General features: G+C 41.4%; 1 protein-coding gene across 3 annotated transcripts in view; it reads right to left on the reverse strand.

Annotated features, from left to right (window-relative positions):
* Positions 1–18,607, reverse strand: part of TAFA1 (TAFA chemokine like family member 1) — a 236,099-nt gene extending 217,492 nt beyond the window's left edge. The window contains exons 1-2 of one of the 3 annotated variants that reach the window (XM_075432472.1): positions 17,759–18,607; positions 15,532–15,652 (exon numbers count right to left, since the gene is read on the reverse strand). In XM_075432472.1, the coding sequence (XP_075288587.1) occupies positions 15,532–15,649 (118 nt within the window). In that variant the 5' untranslated portion in view covers positions 15,650–15,652; positions 17,759–18,607. The remainder of the gene's footprint in view (positions 1–15,531; positions 15,653–17,758) is intronic. The other 2 variants (XM_009936639.2, XM_075432474.1) reach the window with 2 other exon arrangements.
* Positions 18,608–21,776: the final 3,169 nt, after the last annotated feature.

Genomic DNA, 21,776 nt, shown 5'->3' on the forward strand with positions numbered 1-21,776 from the left:
GTTTGTGCTTTGTGCTGCTGAAAAACAATCCTTGGTCTTTATGCTGTGCTGCTGCCAGGCTATGCCGTCAGCTCCCTGCGTGCTGAACGAGCGGCTCACTGGTCAAATCTGACTTTCTCCCCAGCAAAGGGAAAATTCAGACAAACTCAACAGCCCAGTGAAAGACTGAGATTTAAGTCCTTCATCTGAATCAGCTTCCAGGGAAATGCCCAAACCACCACACCACTGATCATATTGTTGAAAAGATCTCAGCCTCCTTTTCATTTTGTTTTACCAAAATTTGGATCCTGTCAAAACTGCCAAGTATGTTCCTACCAGAAGACTATTTTTTTGACAAGTCTATATATTTCACTAAAGGTCTCTGCCACATAATCCCTCACTAATTTACTGTAATTACTCTTACTTAAAACCCAATATGGCCACTTATGATTCCCACCACACTCCCTTCCCACTGCTCCAAGAACTTGACATGAAAAAGGCATATGTAGATACAGTTTACATAACAGCTGGATTCAATGATTAATATTAGAGCACACAGACACAGCTTCACTGCTGATAGACAACCACATTTTCTCTGGAAGACGAGAACAGTGGTGCTTTGCAAAGCAGAGCTGAGTTTACATAAAAATGACAAAAGCAGGTGCTATTACTTAAAGAAACATATTTCTAATACTGAGCCTCTGTTACAAAGAACCTAGAAGCATCTCTCAGAAAGTGATATTCCAGTCTCTGTTTCTTCAAGGACAGCAAAATAACCACTACAGATGCATATTAAAGGAGAAGGAGTAGTGGTCTCTGACATAAATAACTGTTACCTTGATGAGTGAAACTGGTTCATTAAACTAGCAAAGATCTTGAGATGACTGAGAAGTCAGGAAAAAACATCAATAGCACTACAGACAAACATCAGTTTGTCAAAGTTTTGCTGTCCCTCTCTATGGGCTCCCATTTCTTTCTGAATGGATGGACAGAGGCCATGAATGCTGTGGGTGGGTGCAGCCTTGGCCTCCTCCAAAACACAAGCAGAGGGAGACAGAAGCCACTGTTCAAGCCACATGTTGAAATGCAGCAGAAGGGCAGAAAATCTGCACCTACTGCGCTGTACCGAGAGTTAGCGGGCAGTGGTTCAGCTTTCTCCTGAAAGAAAAGCAAAATCACCCATGGGATGCCCTTCCCAGAGGTTAAACTTTGCAACAAGGTATTTTTAAAATACCCATCCTTTGCTTGTTAAAACCTCTTTTTCACATGCATTAATTCTCCATGACTAGCCCTGGGCACCACCATCGCAGAGCAGAGCTGTGCGCTCAGTTATAGCGGCTGTGAGTCTGGCACTGCCTCCTCCCTTGCTTCGCTTCACTTCTTGGCAGGAGTAGGGCCTGTCTCAAAGCGCACTCAACCTTACAGAAAGCCCTATGTTAGCCATGGAGACTTGTGAGCAATGGACTGGCTTTTTTTGCCCTCTTATAGCAAGGGAGAGAGAAAAATCCTGATGTCCCACCTTTGGTCTCCTGATCACCTAATTCTTTATCCAAAATGGAAAATTCAGAGATACTGGAAGTTACTCTCCATACCAGCAATATCTTAACACCACAGCTCTATTTTTGGGAGAAAGGTGAAGGGTCAATCCCTACAGCAGCACATAACTTCTGATTAGAGCTACTCTGATTTAAACTTATTTGAAGAAAGAAGCAGTACCTTCTCTAGACTTTTTTTTTTAATTAATTTAATTTGGCCTTTTCCTTGCTTTTCTTTCATTGTTTAGAAATACAAGTTGTTTCCAGTTTTGTTTTCTTTTTTTTCTTTTCCAGTTAGTAAGAAAAATAATCAAATTGTTCTAAACTAATTTCAAAATGTAAATACTGCACCAAACCAACACTTTATATCTTGCTTCAGCTGTCAAATAAAAAAAAAAATTCAATTATTTACACTGCTTTAGTCACACAACAAAAGAAACACTGCTTTGCAAAATAAAGTGTTACCCTGTATTCCCTCAGCCTACAAAAATAAACAAACAATTGTCACAACAGAAACGAAAATTTACTACAGTTCCTCAAGCACTTAAAAGCTTATAACCACAAGAGGTTAAAATTATCAATTTTTACATTAATTCAGCAATACAGATGGAATCCAGTCCTAGTTTGATTCTCAAGGCCTAACAAGAGCCTCTGGACACTCTCTGCAAGCCAAGCAGTGGACATCAGTGAAGCTCAGCTGCCTTTTCATTACATGAGAGGAAAAGCATCCTGTGGAAAAGAATCCCTTGCCAGGACTCCCCAGTCCAACCAGGTGGCTCTCACATGAACTGGGAGACAGGATTCCTGCTGTGCCTCTATGACAGCATGAAGTCCTGCCAGGAAACATAACAACAGTGGTAAACAGATATAACCTCTGAGCTTCTATGTTGCCAAAGCAGAGGTAAACAATGGAGAAGACCTTTTCCCAGCTTTGAGGTTTCTAGGTTCCAGCAAGTGAGAAGCAAAACTTCTGCAATTGGCTCAAAAAATCATCAGCAGCAGCCAAAAAAGGGGAAGGACATGCAGGACCATAAGAGCATCTTAGCCCTACCAAGTGCCCCCACACACTTTTGGCTGGATCAAACAAGACATTGTTCATAGGTGATTTTCCATCTAGGACCCCCCACAGCACAGTTCTCTTTTGGGACTGATCTTCTAGGTCTTTCCACAGAGCAATCTGTGTCTTTAGAAGCAATCAAGAGATTAAGTTTTTTTTCCAATTGTAGCAAATGAAACAGTCCGAGATTTTTTCCCCCATTTAAAAAAACTTGACATGATTTATGTCACCACAAGATTTTATGCTGCTGTAGCTGGCCTGCAAGTGTATTGAGATAACAGTTTGCAGTTAACAAGATTTACAACTCAGATGCACTGCAAAAAATCTGCTCTTTGAGTTATGCAGAATCAGTGTTATGCTGCCTGTGAAAGATCGGAAGCATCGCACAAAACTGGTGGGAAGCATAGCCCTCAAATGAGAAGCACGCCTACAGCAGAAGCCTTTTTGTCCAAAGACAAGCCCATCCTTCTCATCTCTTAAAGGAAGCAATTAAGCAAAAAGTGGGAAGTTCCACATTTGAAGCAAACGCCGCTCTGCCTGTCTGCATGCGCTGAGCCTGTGGTTCAGCTGAGAGCATGGACACAGGGGAAAAATTCACTACAACATCTTGTTTGTCAATTGAGTAACAGTAAGTGAACACGAAGGCTCTTTACACCTCACAGCTGGGGCAGTCTGATAGATTATAGCTTAACCACCATGAAAGTTTAAGCCAGCGTGAAGCTAGCTTAGAGTAAAGCACTTTATTTCATGAAAAGAGGGAGCTAAGAGCCTCCATGATCCATCACCCGCCTCACAGCAACACTTGTACTTGCACACCAAGCCATGCCAAGGATGGAGCACTAGGGACGGGATGCCTGCTCTGGGTACCAGCTGGAGGACAGTGTCTGGCAGCCACCAGCCTCACTTAAAGAGGCTATGCGAGGAACAGAATAACGAAACCTTGCTTATTTGCATCTCAGCTGCCCTAAATATGCTCATGGTGGAGATCTCCGTTTCCTCCGATGATCTACTCCACAGCTGTATGCTGTGTACAGAGTGCACAGGGGGATCAACTGTCCCTTGGTTGGGCATAAAGAGAACAAAAAGCACCAAACAGAAATACAGGTGTTGGTTGGCTGTCCTGTAAAACTGTGCTCTCTTTATAGCAAATATTGGTGTATTTAAACTTGTATGTGCTATCGGACTATGGAATAATCCCTGCTGACAAAAGCATATTTGAATTTTGTTCATATATTTGCTTGGTTCCTATGTGAAATCTGGACATTAAAGCTCTTCTTTAAAAGCAGACAGGATACAGCTTACAGTACGACCTCTGAAACTTTAGGTACTATTTTATACAATGCACACGTATTATACAGAGGAAATAATTTCACTATAGTTACATTTAAAAGCAGGTTTGCATTTTAAACTCCGTATGATTTTCCCCTAAACAGACTTTGATTCATAGATTCTGTCAGGACTAAGGGATAATCCCTTCTCACCTGTTAAAGGGCACAGCCCCTCAGATGTAGGGAGCAGCATATCAAAAACATGCAACCCTCATCAGAAGCACTTCAGTAGAAATGCAATACTGCTTTGTAGTTTGTTTCCATCTCTAGACACTATAGATTACACCTTTTCCTTTGACAGACTAGAAAACAAAACAAAAAAGAACATAAGCAAATAATTCAATTTACATAAGAACAGGGCTTGGGCGGGGGGGGGGGGCTTGCATAGCCTGAACCTCAGAGGAGTATGACTGGTACAAAAGAACCGCTTGATATCTCACTGCTCATAGAAGCTACATTATCATAAAACACTGTGCAGCAACATGCATCTCAAAGCCAATTCAAATACAATCTAAGAAGGCAAGGAACTGTTTTCTAGGGGAACCCATCAAATGATTCATGCCAAAAGCAGAAATTCCTTTCCCTTTAATTTGCACCTATTTTTGGCACCAACATTTGTGCATTTTCAGAGCTGGTCCTGCTCGGTCAAGAGTTTGCTTTCCAGAGCCTGCATCACCCAGTCTGACTAACATGCTTCTGTCTGTGGTAACATCACAACCTCAACAAGGAGTCTTGACTACACTACAGCATCAAAACAGGGAGAACCTTTGTGTGTATAAAGGATGAAGGTCTGGTTCCAGTATAAATACACAAAATCAAAACATAAGGGGGGAAACAAAATTAGAAAGCACTTTAATAATATATTGCCTTGCATAAAGTCTGCTTCAGAGACAGGCACAAGGCACCTGGGAAATTTTTCCCATGTGAAAATTCTGACCAACAGAAATAATTTTGCCTATGGGTGAAAAAGGCTTTAATTTATATTTTTCCCAGTTCTTGTTAGAAAACACTTAAAATACGGTGTCAATACCAGAAAGTGGAAAATATATCTTAGCATTTCAAATCTTTTAATCAAATAGCTCTATTTCGGTGCTTTCCAAATAGCAACATTTGAAACTATTTCATAAAAATGAGAATGGTGTTCTAGTTGGGATGAAATCAAGTGGCATTCTGTTGCTCAAGCATCACATCAAGGAGCACTGGACTTTAAGATGAGGAGGTGCAGAGAGTCTTTTCTAAAAGCGAGAGCCATAAAAGCTTAGACAACAAAAGATTAAAAAAAATAAAATAAATCGGTTTACAGGAAGGGACACAGATTTAGAAATAGAATAAGAAATGAGGAAAAAAAAAAGATTAAAATGGAGTAAAAAGCTAGAGTGAATGGTATGTGATCCGGCTACGTTGTGGTCCTTTCACTAAACCACAGCCTCTGCGTCTGGTGCTCTCCTAAGGGTGGTTTGGGAGGGACAGAAATACAGTGTGCAAGTGTGCACAGGATGTTCGTTATCCACAGCCTGGTCCCAGTCAAGGCATCTCAAATTCCCTTCCCATAACTGTGTCTCAGCTCCTCCTCACACCGTCCTTCGAGTGGGGAACCCGGCAGAGCGCACACTTACCCATTAGGCCTCAGCAGAGTCCAACCAGACTCATAAAGAAACTGGAGTAGCAATCACAAGCATGAGATAAATATCTAATAACTGCTGTCAACTCGTTCAATTCAGCGCGTTATCAACAGCAGGAGATCAGCATTAAACAATTACCAAGTCTATCCTCAGGGGAAAAGGGAAATGCAAAACATTTCCAACCAAGACACTAAGGAAGATATATTCCACCTCTACACAATCCACTTCAGTATCCCGCCTGGCAGCTCTTCTGACTCCCAGTGTGCTGTGACAAACTGGGATACGCATGCTGGAGTACCACTAATGGTATTCTCTATTTTTGCCCAATCATGAGTCCCGGCCCCCCTCTCCACTGTGGATACACATTAGTTTTAATAGACAGAGGGAAGGTCCTGACATCGAGCAGCTCTGGGAAAGTCAGGAGCTCCCATGGACTCGTCTCCACTCAGCAGGGGTCACTGCGCATTACCTTAATGTCTTAGGATTTCATTAAGAGAAAAAACGGCCAGGGAGGTGCCAGAAGAGTGTTGCCTTGCTGTTAGGCACTGAACAGTCTCATTTAGGGACTGCTATCACTGGTGGTTTGGCTTTGTTAATTTTCTCCTCCCAAGTTAGCATTCAGACATTCACTGGCTTTTGTCTATTGCTGTCACCAAGGCATTTGCATGCACTAATCCATGACAAATGGTTTCATTCGATGCACATCTGATTTCTTTGCCTGCCAACTAGAAAGAGATAATAGAAATACCAAGAGACACTAAATTAGAACTAAAGGAGTCAACTATTTGTTGGAGAAACTCAAAACAAGGTTAAGATAAACACCACCCAGGCAGCTGACTTAATGGAGAAAGCACTGAAGTTTCAGTCATGGAAAGACAGTTTCTAATTACCTGAGGAGCGGGGGAAAAAAAAAAAAAAAAAAAAAAAAAAAATCTGCATTTTAAAGCCTCACAAAAATACAATATTACTACAGAAATAATTATACTACAGATGTTGGAGCTGGCTTAGACACAATCGTTCTCTGTCAGATCCTGCCCTGGCTCACTGAAACCAATTACAAACTCAAAAACCTCTGTTATCTTCAGCTCATCTCTCGAGCTTTTGTTTTAGTGAACAATAGTGTCTTCTGACTGACTGACCACCCAGATTTGAAAGCATCCCATGCAAGTAACCAAGAAGAGGAACTTCATAAGTTATTATTCACAGCCAACAGTGTTAGTGTAGCCCTGGTAGCTTACAGATTCAAGCAAGAATTTTAGATAAGTGAAATATCTTCAATTAAAACAGCAGAGAAACCTAATTTGGGGGAAAAAAGGCAACTTCCAGAAACACTAGGCCTCCTTTAAGTTCAGTGCTGTCACAACTAAAACAAGAGCTGGTACCAGCTAGAAGGACACACAAGACCTTCCTCGTGTTTGCCTTGGTATTGGATATGAAGTCTGTGAGGTCTTGATTTCTTTTGGGAAAGAGGCAGCCCCTGGTATATCTGAATATATGCTTCCAGGCAGGATTTATTCATTTTTCAGGATGGTGACATGGTTTAGGTAGCTGCTGGGGTAGCGGAAACCTTATGTAGATGATTTTATATCTTTCCTCAATGAGGAATATCAAGGCAGAAGTAAGTAAGGCACAAAGATATAAAATTATTATTTTAAATTACAGTTTCAACTTCCGAAACTGATTCCTTAAAAGAAATTAAGTCCTCAATTCTCCACTTAGTTTTGATTTTATCACCAAGATACGAAACAGGGTGACATTCAAAAGCTTCTAAGAAGTAAAATTAGCTGATCTTGAAATGCATGATAGAAAATATAGAAATTACTATATCACAGAAATATAATATGACTATATATTGTATTAATATAATTATTATATAAATTATTTATCTAGTCTTATTTTAGTGTATTTTGCCATACTTTCCTTATCCAAAGCACCTTCAGCCATATCCAAAACAAAGCTAAGTTATTCTCTGAAATATGTTTTCAAAATGCATTGTTCTGAACCCTACCTTAATGTTACTTTCAGTGTTACTTGATATAATTTCTGCTTGGTTTTAGGTTTTATTTAAATTCAAAATGATTCAGAATGTGAACATGTACTACTTCTTAATAGGTTTGTACAGGCAAATATATGTAACTCAGACACTTTTCCATCCTTAAACCTGTTCGAAGTCACAACTGTGTTATTGATGATTCCTAGGCAGCATGCAGGGGAAAAGATGCTAAACAAGAAGTTCCCTTCATTTATTCTTGTTCTTATAAAAATAAACATATAAATCAACGAAACCTATTTTCCAAATAAACCATCCTTTCTTGCTCCTAACCACTTAATTAAACACAATTAACTCTAGTTTGTTTTGGCAACCAATTAATGTCACGATCAAATATAAATAGACTCTGCAAGAAAATCTTATAATTAATAAATCCTTAACAACACTGTAAAATTACACTGAAGCTTTGCTTGCCAGAAATATTTAAGAGCATTTTTGAGGAGCGTTAATGAGGACCCTAGAAAAAGATAATAAAGTTTTACCAGAGTCTGAAGTTGAGATCCTGGGGCTCTTGCCTGCGCTCAGGCTGAGCTATAGAGCCTGTTGGCTGCTGACATCATTTACAACATAGGAAATCACAACCCCAAGTTCCCCGCTTTTCAATAAATGTACATGGATGTTCAGAGTCTTCCGATCAAGTTCGCCTCGAATATTACATTTACTTGCACGTAAATTAACTACAGAAGTGATTTTTGCTCATTGGTTTTAGTAGATTCACAACAAAAGGTGTTGATTCAGATCTGTCATCTACAGAAAACAAAACCAAGCTTTGGATCATGCATGAGGGTGGAATAAACACATTTCAATCTGAACCAGCAGCCTTCCTTATAATTAAGAGACAAGGATCGCCATTTAGGCTGCTTTTTAATTGCCTATTCATTTAGTGAGAGGCAAGGTGCATGACGTACAAATAAAACTTCACAGCTCTTGGAAGAAATATTTATGCACAATTTTAAAAAGCGGCCAGCACTTGTGGCTGTCGGTGGGATCTGCTAGTGTACAGCAGACTACTCCTGGGCCACTTGTAGCTCAAAGACAAAGCACCACAATGGGAGGACCCTGGTAGAAGGAAATTCATCCACCTCCAATGACAGACTGTCCAAGTGTTCCACTTCACTTGGTGGTTCTCACGGAATCACTTTCACATCATCTGAAAACTTGTAAGGTCCTGCCACTAAGGCAGTTCCCTAGCAAAGCTGTTCTCTCAAAGTGAAATAAGGATTACAATGGAATACTACAACATAATTATTGATTATCATATGATAGCAACAGTGATCCTGCACCTGCTGTCACTGAAATGACCTTTGAAGAAGGGCAGGACTGGTTTGTTCACCCACTGTGAAGGCGAAGGGGAAAACTGTTGTTCTGAAAGGAATACAGAAAGCAAGAGAGAGATATCAGATAACAATCTTCTAAATAGAGCATAGAAATATGAGTCACAGATACATACATGGGGCTTTGTAACTTCATTCAGCTTAATTTACACCCCCAAATCCCCATTGTGCATCACTGACTGAATCTCATAAATTTAGAGTCCAACTGTGCTGCAATCCTCATGGTCCCTGCCTAGAGCACAACGAAAAGAAATCTCCAGCACAGCTCCCATGCAAAAAAACAAGTTTAGCTGAAAAGAACTGTTCTGTACAGAGCATCTGGAAATAGCAAAAATGCTGAATCCCATCAGGAAAATAAATCTTGCTCACAGCAAAGGTTGATTTCACAGCAGAGTGGAAAAGAAAACATTCTAAAGGAAATACAAAGATTATAGGCAGGATAGGATAAAACAATATGAAACTTAATGGGAGAAAATACATTTATCTTACGAGGAAATGCACTTGGATATTGCCTTTTAAAATATAAATGAGCCTTGGACTAAAGTAGACTAATCATTAAAGGCAGGTTTCTGATGTTATCAGCAGAAATACTTTGGTGCAGAGCAACATAGTTTGCCTTTGGGGTTTTTATCTGTAGGTGCCAAATTTTCCTTGAGACTTAACCACCATAGTCTGAATTCTCAGAGTCTTTAATACCATGACTGTGAGCTACAAATAGTCCAGTGCACTGAAAGGTCCCTTCATGACTCACCAAGGCCCCAAGGCTACATTTGGAAATGGAGGCTCAGCACAGGGGTGTGGGAGGAGAAGATGCCTGACAGGGCCGTCACAGCAAGAGGGCTTTGTGGTCCCTGTCTCCCTAGAGCAGCTTCTGCCAAGCAGAGAGGGACGTGCTTTGCTCCTGCCTGTGTGGTTGCCTGCAGATGGCCCTGAGAGCTGAACTACCTTGAGATAGGGATGGAGCACAGCAGGGAGGAAGGACAGAGCAGTGGGACTAAACCAGAGCACTGACCTTGCCAGTACAAAGCACACATGCAAGAGGCATGTCCCTTCTCTTGAGATACCTCTATTAGCACCTCGCAATTGCTCTTTCGCACAAGGTGTGTGGTGGGGCGATCGCAGAGAACGCAGCTGTGCTTCCAGCAGCTCCTGCAGAGCTGTGCCAAGCACCACAGTATGCTCAGCATCTCACCGCACACCTCGGCCATGCTGTTCTTCACAGCCCATGGAGCTGCAACACCTGCTCCTGCTCAGGTTGCTTCATCTCCCTGGATCAGAAGTAACAAGGCATCACATTCAGCAGCGTGACCGGTGACAGCTTTCCTCCACCTGAAACTGAGCTGTGAGCTCGCAGCTACAGACCTTTGTCTGGTGAAGGAGGTGTCCTGCTGTCTTTGACACTCCATCGAGTACTGGTTGCTCCTTAGCAATTCCTACCTCCACTTTCCCCTTTACCTGAGAGACAGAGGCCCATTAAAGCAGAAGCTTAGACTTCAGAAAGAAAAACATAGCTAACTCTGGGCGCAAACACACCCTATAGCCATGTTGTTTCTCTCTTGGAGGTTCGATTTTTGAGAAAAAAAATAAAAATAAAAATCACAGGGTGCAATACTTCTGATAAAGTCTGCTGCTGTAAACAAGCGTACCACACAAGCACCGTAGGCAATTCATCGCCACCATGCTGTTAGTAACCCTACCTCGTCCTTAACTGTGGATTTCATTACATCAGTTCTCTGCCTACACAAAATGCATACAAATACGTTTCCCCACATACATCCAAATGTATTTTGTATGTGACCAGGAACAGAGGAAGTACCTCCAACCTGAGTTTCTTTATTTAGCAGTTGGTAGTTTCACGTTTTCAGGAACAGACTGTGAAGGCCAGAGGTATACAACAGAAAGGTATCATGAGAGAGAGGACATCCAGTGAGCGACTGGAATAGCTGGTTGTGAGCAGTCTTTTCTGATCATGAACAAACCAGGATATACACAGTGCCTCCTATGCATTTACTGGTGTAAATGAGACCTGAATCAGGCCTTAGAGCTTATAAATTTTCTTCATTCTAATTAACACAGCACGAAACACCAGTTGTCAGCTTTCATGTCCATGACATGATCTGCTGGATACTGGCTAAGTTGTTCCATGGCAATTTGGACATTGTGTACTAAAGGCAACAGTTTGCATTCAGACAGTATGATTAATGGAGTAAAATCCTTGCTAATCACAGAAACTGTATACATTTAGATATTAACTACTTAGTCCTACACTTGCTTCTGTCAATACCAAGAGCAAAAATCCTGTTGAAATCATCTTCCAAATCTCAGTTGCTCTGCAAAGTAAAGACATATATTTTATGTACTTTCCTGAGGAATTAGATTCAGACCAGAATTCTTCCCAGTCTGTTTTGAACTGAATAGCCACATCTATGGGGCATATGAAAACAGCAGACCTTTTGAAACATGAAAATACGCAGTTTCCCCCAAGGCTATAGAAATCAGTGGGAAAGCCAAGATCAGAACTAAGAAATTTTTTGCTCACAGCCACAGACTCAAATTTCTGCAAAATGCTGCCTACTGAGAAACATGCTCAGAGCATCCTTAGGTTGATATTGCTTGTTAGTTTGCGTAGAATTGCTTTGAGACTGATTTTCTTCCTTGTGATATGCAGTATAGAGAATCACTTCTTGAGAGGATTTTTAATGGGCACATCATTAACTACTGTCACTATTTTTATTGGTACTTCATGTTTAGTAGATATACGATTCCAGCCTTGATTCAGTCCATGATTTCTCTCCCTGAACAGGCCTATTTTTAATTAACATATCTGCAAATGTCAGCATTGCTACAGTAAGTACATGTTTCTGCGTGCGTCTGCCTCACGTCTTTACACTGTATGCAAGACTAACCTAGCAACCTGAATGTGTACCTAATTATTTTACGCAAACTTACAGGTGAATGCAATGTGCTTCCCTATATTTTTAAGCAACTCACGGTCAGTATTAGCTGATGGTCCTTACCAGGAGTAAAACAACCCTTATTTATGGAACAAAGACAGAAAATTTACTAAGAATTGCATCATTGAGGGGGGAATGGTTATTTTCTAATCTTTTAACCTTGAACTCTTTGCTTTGTTAATATCTTACTGTCTTGCTAAATGCCAGCATCTACTTCTTACCTCTGGCCAGGGTCAGTCCTGTCAATCAGATGATCAATGGACTATCACAGGCACTCTGCTAACTGCAAATCACAATCTGTCCACTCTAATCCTCAGGCCAATTCAACAGCTCTACAACTGTATGTATCCCAGAGCCTAAAACGGCCAATGTGGAATTCTTCTCATTATCGTGTTTCTGATTAAATCATACAGAAATTACATGCTTGAAAAAACATGGAGATTTGTTTCCACATAAAGTTATTTCATGTGAATGCTTTCACACATCTTTTTCCTAACATAACTTTCATGAAAATGAAATATAGTCATAAAAAACCTGCAGAAAGCCACGTGTATTACCCAAGGGGAACGCTACTGCAATAGTGCTCACCTAGCTTACTCCAAAGGTCTCCTCCAGATCCCAGCGATTCAGAAGCCTGAAACCTACCCTGCCCACCCCAACTGTCAGAGTCAAAAGAAACAGCCACCGATACTTACTGGTATTTACCAGAAGCATTCAAACTTTTCATTGTGTTAATGAGACAAGAAATAATTCATGAACAGGTATAAATAATACAGCATCATCCATCTTATATTCAAGCAATATTTACTATGCCCTTACTATCCGTGCCCACCTGCCAACATTTCACAGAAAATAAAGCTACAGTCAATTACAAATACTGTCACGTAAAGCGGTTTATCACATTTGTTTTCAGGTTTGTACCTTCTGCTAAGTCATCTAACTGAATAAAGAAGCACTGAATCATAAAACTGAAAAATTATACTACACAGAGGAAGCTTTAAACTTTTGTCATTGCAGTGTGCACAAACCTGTTTCAGCCCATTCAGACACTTGCTTAAGAAAGCTTCAGGAAAAAAAAAATCCCAAGCTTCCTCTAATGATAAACTAACCTTTTCATATATTGCCCTGATTTCCAGGGTTTCAAAACTGGATTAGCCACAGTAGTACAGATGGGTATACTCACTGTGCTAATCCACTCAGTTCAGTTCAAGTTTATTATGCTAAAAACACTCCATGAGGATTTTATCTTTTACCTGCATCTTCCTGTGCTCAGTGAGACTCTTCTACTCATCAAGTATGAGAAGCACAAGACGGGGTGCCTGTCTTTAATTATCTTGGACCAAAGTAGCCCCACGATGGAGTTGAACAGCTCAAATTCTCTTATTTTAGAGCATCTCATTATCTATGGAAGATCACGAACTGGAAGAAAAGGTATGCTGAGCACACTATTGATTACAGCTGTATTTGCCATGATTCAATAAGTTGAAATTTCATATACCAAATATTAAATTACTGAAATTATGCACTGGCTCATCTGCATCCATTTTTTATTCACTTTTATTTGGCTGAACATTTTAATCTTACTTACACAGTGACTAACTAAAAGTAAATGACGCATTCCTAATATTATAAATATGAAAAATAGGGTGTGCTCAGGGACTGCAGTTGAATACATTAAAATCAGTTTGCTAGTTAACATATTTCCATCCCTTTTATGTACAACCTTTCACATTCAGTTAGCAGACTGCAAATTCATGGCCTTATAAAAAACACTGTCTTGATTTTCTGTTGTGACAGCAGAAATTGTCCAAAATCTCTAACAGTTTCCCTAAAGGACGCTCACTAGCTGGTACTTCCCAGGTGCAGCACAATCTGAATCTGAGGTGAACATCATGTCAAATTCCACTCATCTGTCAATGTAGTGGATTATTTCTTGAGAGACTGAAATTGGCTGCCTGGGATCAGAACACCATCAATCTTATTCATGTAAGGTGCGGAGAAGCTGCCTGAGAAGGGCTCGCAGGAGGGAAAGCTTGGCTGTTTCTAAGTAGGTGATGAGGCAGCTGTAAAACCTTCACTCTATCTGTATCACATCTCTGAGTGAAAGATTTTGTCATTTTTCACATTTCCCCAACACTTGGTATGCATTCAGTGTCTTGCTGTTCTTGCTTCATAAAAAAGGTGATTTTTCAAGCTTAGGCAAATGTTGCAGAGCTCCGAATCTGCCCAGCTCTCATTTTTTCTCATAATGTCACTTGTTTCAACTGATTTTACAAAATGAGATTACATTTTCCTTTTACCTTTCTGTTTAGCTGAGCTGTTTTTCCCCCATTTCCTTCTCTGGGGGACAGACTGAAATAACCGTCAGCATTATTTAAGATTGCATTATAATAAATATTTTGTTCCTTTCTCTGCAAGTCCCAGATAAAAACCTCACCACTCAAACTTCAAATACTCTCAAACTTCCAGTGCTAGCTAGTAAAGACAACACCATTAGTTAATCTGATGCTCTAACTTAGCTTCTGAGAGCTGGTCTATCACAGATTTTGGTCTATTCATTCATATTATGCAAATTTTATTACAAGAAAGCAAGACAACGCCAATACCTATGGCTTTTGGTTGGGAAAACTTTTGAGTCATTAAGACTTTTTGAGACATTAAGGGCTGCAGTTCAAGGCCATCTGTCTTTGAAGGTATGCCGTTAGATGAAAAAACATTAAAGTATTAGTTGCCACGTTATTAAATGATTCATCATTGTGAGTTAACATTTTCCATCTTTCGTTTCTAAAGTTCTTAGAACCTCTCCCACCTTTCTTTGGATCCAAATCTGTGAAGTGGCATTCTTGGCCCATCTACTTTCAACCAGACGACAGCGCTGCACTAGAATATGTCAGCTCCTCAATTTTTAACAAAGCACACACTCTATGAAGTGCAATTAACAGTTGAAAAAGTAACGTGATCTTTTTCTATTAATAAAAACCCAATAAAACTACTAATGTGCAGTCTCTGTGGATCACAACAGTCAAAGTGAACTGCATTCTCCACCGTTAACCTGGGGGATTTATTCTGACATTGCAGGCACTTCACTCCACTGAAAGACAGCCCCAAATTCTCCTCTGGGCTGCACTTTTGCAACCCCATCAATTTTCAGAGGCAAACTTGAGAACCTTAGAGCAACTGTCTCATTTATGCTAAGGCAAACACCTGACCTCCAGTAAACACTAGTGACTTGAGCACGATTTGGTGCCAGTATTTTAAGTAACAAACCCATGCCCAGTTTGGGTCTTATACTGCAAAGTTACCCAAACCTGTGCTGTCACAATGTCTTTCAGAGTTATACATCCACCTGAGAACCGCACAAAATGGGGAGAAGAGGAGATAGAAATATGGGCAGAGAAAGAGACAGAGAAGCTAAATAGTTATCCAAAATGGGATTCCTGTGTTGGGAAGTTGTTAGAAGATGACGTTAAAGGATGAAAACACCAAATTCAGATTGGCAAAGCACAACACGTTAGACCGACCCAAAAAAGATGCTGTGCAATATAAAGGCAAGCAACTCATAAAAGTTACATGACAAAATGGATTTTACGGTTATTCAATCATCAAGACAGACATAAGCACGGGCAGCAAGCCTGCAATCTTACAGCATCCCACAGCTGATTTCAGTCCTACCTGGTCTGTGCAGGTGATGCTGCTGGAAAGTGTGATGGAGGGACCCCTGACAGAGCAGCATTGCACAGGCACTTATCCACAAATACAGGACCCAGGACATTGCAGAGACCACTGCCATTCTCTAAACAAAATATTAGACAGACGTTATTATCCATTGCCTTACAGCACACAGAATAGTCAGTTTCCATTACAAAAGTATTTTAAATTTTTTATTTTTTTTTACTCCTTTTGCTAAGTATCTTTTGTCTCTGGGTTGTTATTCCCCCCTGCAGGATGCAACTGTCATACAGCAAAGGTCATGTCCAAAAAGGACAGCTGAGGTAACAAGATGTCAACACAGAAATCTGGATAACTAAAGATTCAGTGGTAAAAATGAAACTTTTACGATTTGAGGAATAAAAAAAACCAGACTCAATGTAAACAGAAGGCTGGAAATTAGTCCCGCACTGGTCCATAGCTGAATTTACAAGGGAGTTAAAAACAAATTTTTTTAAAAAATATCACACAGCCAGCTAAAGATCCATGATGTCCAGACAGTATCAAAACTCCCTTAAACACATTACAGATAGGCATACAACATCATCACATATGAGATGCATTTCAAAATTACTCCAGTCCCAACACTGGAAGGCTAATACTGACCAAGAAGGTAACAATTTATTGTTTTTGACTTATGCGAGCATTAATTTTTAATCGTGATGCTGTCTGCTAACCAAAGCAATTGTTTCTCAGAATTATGTTCTAATCCCTAGACGAAATCAGCTTCCTTTTGTTCAGGCTGGGCATGTGGTGGGACTGGAGTATGGGCAGACTGAATTTCACATGGACTCTATAGAAGACTAGATCTGTTCGCAAAGCAGATTGTCTCAAAATTTTGAAAAGATTCCTATCGCAAAGGGAAAGAGCAATTTCTTTGTCTCCCAGTGCTTGCATACTTGGCCATCAAATACAGACAACTGTGACTTTTCATACTTGTATTCATTACTGTAATAACTGGCTAAATTTCCCTCTGACTTTTTGACTTCAACAGCTCTTCCTACATGCCTGCAAGGACTGGGAGGTTTGCAAGGCTCAGCTACACTACACATCGTCCGGTTCCCTTAACAACACCTTCTGCTGCATTTCATATTGCCAAATTAATCAAACTTCAGGCACTCTCCTTATCCAGCCAATGACGTGATGCCGTTTTCTATCTAATAATCCAATCAGCTGAACATCATTTTCACAGAGCAAGAAAGACTCTGAAAGATTCAGTCTCTCACATACAAAAATCATGTCCGTAACAATTAAAAAATAAAAAGTCTGCATGTGATATAATCAGGGGGATTACTGCAGTATAAAAATTAATGATATTAAAATACTGAAATACAGTGGTAATAAAATATATGCATATAAAATTTTTTTCCCCTGATTTTAAAGCAGCAGACAGTCTCTGGGAAGCTTTTTAAAAAAGCTTTAAAAGGGCTGAAAAGAACCACATAAACTGAGCAGTATAATCAATAGAACATGCCATAACATTATTTTAATCAGCGTGAGGCTCTTCCTTTCTCTGTACTGAGTGTTTGATGGACTGCTCAGCATATAATTAATTTCATTTCCGACTGTTTACTTTGCAGTATACAGTGTACTTTTCCTCCTCTCTTTGTAGACCTATTTATCTTGCAAAATAGATTCAATCCCCTCAGATCGGGGAGCTCCCAGTAGGCTTTCCATGTCTTCAGGTATTAATGCCTTCTTGTCATATTTGGTGCTCCCATGCTTTTTATACAACAAGGTAAGAAAGAAAGGTGACTCTCACACAGGGATATTTCAGGTATTCAGGTTATTTAAACTGAACTTTAAAAATCCTAGCCAAATAGGAAGCAAAGCCAAACTTCTACAGCCTGCTAAATGCTCCTGTGTCTTTCCTTGGGCATCATATTCTTAACCACATGGACAGCACACTTTATTAATAGGTCTCTGCTTCCCCCAGCCCTCCTCCCCCCCCCAGATTTTTTATAAAAACCTCTCAAAACTACATTATTTCAAACTACCTTTGCTCAAACCCCAGCATTTCTTACAAACATTTCTTCATGCACTTGTTCATCAGCAAACTGCGGTCACATACACACCTTTACACCCAGATCATCTTATTGTTAGTAAGAAACACAGCAGTGAGTATTCCTCCACTTATCTGATGAGTTCCAGATCTGCTTTCTGAATCTTAAATCCTAAAGAAGCTCCTTACCTGAGTAATCCAACCAAGAACAGAGCACTCTATTAGTGTTCATTGGAAAGATCTAACACTTTTTAAAATCCATCTGTATCACAACATGGGATTTATAATAGCTTCCCAATAATCTTCTTTATCAGGATTAAAAGAAGAGGAAGGAAAAAAAAAAAAAAAAAAAGTCTTTTGTTACAAATCCTGTTCCCAGAGTAAAGAAGACATCTGAGCTCTCAGACTCTGCCGTCAGAAAAGTGGCCAAGGTTTGAGGGGTGGAAACCTTCTCATTTTCACCTTTAAATCATCTCCTAGCATCACCTTCTGCTTGATGAGACCTTTGAAGTGATCTTGAGATAATTTGCAGCTTCCAGGATACTTAAGGACGAGGAGCAGTTTCTGTTTAACGACAGAGCAGCCTCGCTCCAGCGCAGGCAGTGCAGAGTAAGGCAGCTGTACGTACACTGCTATACAATGCTGTAAGTACCGTAGCCTACTTCAATACATCCCTGCTCGGAAAAGTATCACATGCCTTAAAGCGACACAGCCCTCGGCTGCCAGCCCCAGCCAGGCACTCCGCTCATCGCCGAGGCTTAGCAACCGGAGCTGTATTTAAATACCGGCACTCAGACTTTGCACGGAGCAGAAGAGCGGCTGGTTTCGTCTGCGAGGAGCCAGTACGAATGGGCAGAGGAGAGTGGAAGAGCGCTGGTGGAAAGGCAAAGCCGTTGGAGGCAAAGGACTCGCAACACCCAATGAGCAATCTGGGAGACGCGTTAATTCTGCCTGCAGAGGCTTGATTCCCCAGGTGTTGTTCTTGCACTTCTTCACAAGAGGCAAGTGAGACTTATGGGAGTCTTTTCCATCTCACAGGAGAGCAGCACTCGCTTGCGAGTGGGGAGGGGTGGTGCAAGGAAAGTGTAACAAAATGCACGGGAGAGACAGGGGAAGGCAGGAGACTCCTAGACTCTCCCATGGGCTTTCCAACACCTTGCCACTACTCTGAGTGAAATCTTCCCTTCCAACTCTATTTCCGATGCATCTCAGCAGACAATAGAGAAAGAGCTTTGATTTATTCCTCCTAAATGCTAAAGCTCAGATACACCAGATTATTTATTACAGTTATTCATTTTTTTGTCCATATCTTAAGTGGCCATTTACAGGAATGGAGTGGTTTCCTCTCCCTCTTGTACCATACGTAATTATCTTTTAAAGAGCCATTGTATAGACTTAATACATACCATTCACTTAGCATTACGGCTTTCAGATCTGCCTACACAAGAAGGAATGCTTGGAGACAAAACAGAAACTTCCATTTTCAGAGCCTAGGGTGCATGCTATAACACAACATGGGAAATTTTTTTTTCCTTTGATAACCTGTGTGAGCGTACTACCTTCACTGCTTACCAGCTCCAGACACCAAACTATAGTAAATAACAGTAATAAGTACTCTTACTCTCAAGCACCTCCTTCTCAGCACCCAAGGACAGAATATCTCAGTGGAGACTCTCACCAAGAGGTTCAATGAGCTTACTTGAGAGATCACACACGCCTTTGGAGAAGCTGTATTTTATTGGACAATGCATATTAAGAGATTGGCCCTGCAGACCGACGGGAACATTACGCTGGTCTCTGCCACAGCGCTCAGAGCAGCTCTTTATTACAGCCTTGAAACAAGAAAACAATTGGGAGGGGTGTGACAAAGTGACACACGAGAGCACTGGTGAGTGGACCCTCCCTGCAGCACGCGCCACCACCACAGCATGGCTCCCATCAGGTCCTGGAGCAGTGCTGGGGAGGAGGGAATGGCGCAGGACGAGCCTTGTGGTGGCCAGAGATGCTTTCAAGAGGTCAACTTTTTTTCCAGGTGCTTGGTACAATAAACACGACACAAGTAGGGTTGGGGATATAATGAGCTGTTTAATACATGTTTTCTTGTTTTCCCCATGAATTCCCTTAGACGCTGGAAGAAGGCCAAGAACTGAGGCAGTTGCTGCTACTTTCTGGCCTCAGAAGGGTCTAGAAGTGTCCAAGAAAGCTGACAAGATGCAACCAAGGCACAGTAAGTGCCACCAAGTCCTGATGAGCAAGGAACCAGGATCTGGGATCAGGTGCAGCCCGTAGCAGAAGGTGGTGGGTGGCAGGCTGCTGTGGTTTGCTGCCAAAGCCACTGGGAGGCTCAGGACCTCCCCTCTTTCCATAGGAACATGGGGAGCTTCCTGCAGCACCTGAGAGGGGCAGGATGGGAATTTATTTTAAAACACCACCTGTTTAACAAGTGTTCCCTCTAGGGCTTATGGGGAAATTACAAGGGAAAGGGTATGGAGTAGGGAGGTGTGAAGCAAGAAGAGGGAGAGGGGCCTCAAGAAGCAAATAAAATCTTCTAGGAAACTGAAAGGCCTGTGGACAGCAGGAGGAATCAGGCAATTTGTGACCACACACCTTGGCAGAGTAGGCAGAGACAGATTTATGCAAGATACAGATTTATGTAAGGTACAGCAGAACTGACACTCTGCCAAGCACTGCTAACTTCCAGCTCCATGAGGCTAATGCCACCGTAACCCCTGACAGATGCTGCTATTGCTCAGGACAAGCTCTGCAGAAACATGGGACATGTTGCTTCTGCAGGGTAGGGTGGAGATCAGAGAGACAGAAGAGAATATTAAACAGGCTGCATTCAGAGTCTCTTCCCTGCCCTGGCTCACAGCATCAGACAGGAACAGAGGAGTCCCTGTCAAATCTTGCAGAAGCATCCTCACACCTGCTTTGAGGTCTTTGCTGCCAATTTTAACTTTCAGTGGACCAACAAGACATGAAACAGCTCCTCATACCCTGCTTTGAGCTAGGCACAGTGTCATCTTCACCTGATGCTTTGGTTAGCCTCTTCACTTCAGCAGGAAGGGGATGATGCCCACAGGCCTGTGTATTGAATGTGGGGCTACTAAAACTGACACATTGAAAAGAAAATAGGAAGGAAAAACAATGCATTACTGAACAGTCTGCACATTTCAAAAGCCTTTGTCATAAAAAGGGAAGGCTGGAAGAGTAGTTTGTCTCTAGAAAGAAGGTAGATTGGGCAAAAGTTTGTGTCTACCATCCTGTGCAATTACAGCTCTCTCCAGCACTGGGGCAGGATGGACCCCAGCCCTGCAGAGGGGCAGAACAGACTTTGGGTTGCATGGTCTATGCCTGGCTGCTGGGAAGTGGTCAGAAAGAAGTCCTTCCATCTCCACTTTGATATCTGATGGCAAACAGAAGAAAGGACAGAGACCAGGACCTGAGCTATCCTAGTCAGAGAGCACAGAAAACTGCCCACCCACAGCTCTGAGTGAAAGACTCCATGGGTTGCTGGCAGAGCTGCCAAAAGCAGACCAATACACTGGTGTGATATCTCCAAGGTGAAGGTAGGCTGCAAGGGGTCAGCAGGCATCAAACTGCCTTTGAGACAGGCTGCCTCACACACACAAGGATTGTATTCATAAGGAGAAAAGCCTTTTCCTCCTGGTTCCACCATTCATCTAGAGATGCCAAATCAATGACAAAAATAGGCAAATAAAAATAAATGCTCTTCACTGCCTGAAACTCTATTTATCACAATTTTCTATGCACACAGAAAAGGGGAGCATATGCAACTCCAGCAGACTCATGCAGACAGCAGATTGGTACTTACACCCAAATAAGGGCCTCTGGCCTCTACTTTCTGCATGCTGCCTCCTCTGCCTCTCTCCCCTCCTCCACACACGCCTTTTCCCTGTGTAGAGATTTAACACAACAAATCCCAGGCATGTATTTTACAGGGTCTAAAGAAGGCTTGCCACCTTTGAAATGCAAAGCTCATTAGTTCTAGTGCTCCTGGGACAATGAAGCTTTGCTTTTCACAGATTGTGTTCTCCATCCCTCCCAGCTGCTTCCACCCACCCTACAAAGCTCTTTCCTATAGACCCAAACTCAGTCTTGGCTGATGCCTGGGCAACAGGCAGTGCACATTGCAGCTCCTCAGTACCTACACGTTCCTACCCCAGGTAAGCCAAGTGTAGTCTAA

This window comes from Opisthocomus hoazin, chromosome 11, assembly GCF_030867145.1.
Source record: "Opisthocomus hoazin isolate bOpiHoa1 chromosome 11, bOpiHoa1.hap1, whole genome shotgun sequence".
NCBI classification, from domain to species: domain Eukaryota; kingdom Metazoa; phylum Chordata; class Aves; order Opisthocomiformes; family Opisthocomidae; genus Opisthocomus; species Opisthocomus hoazin.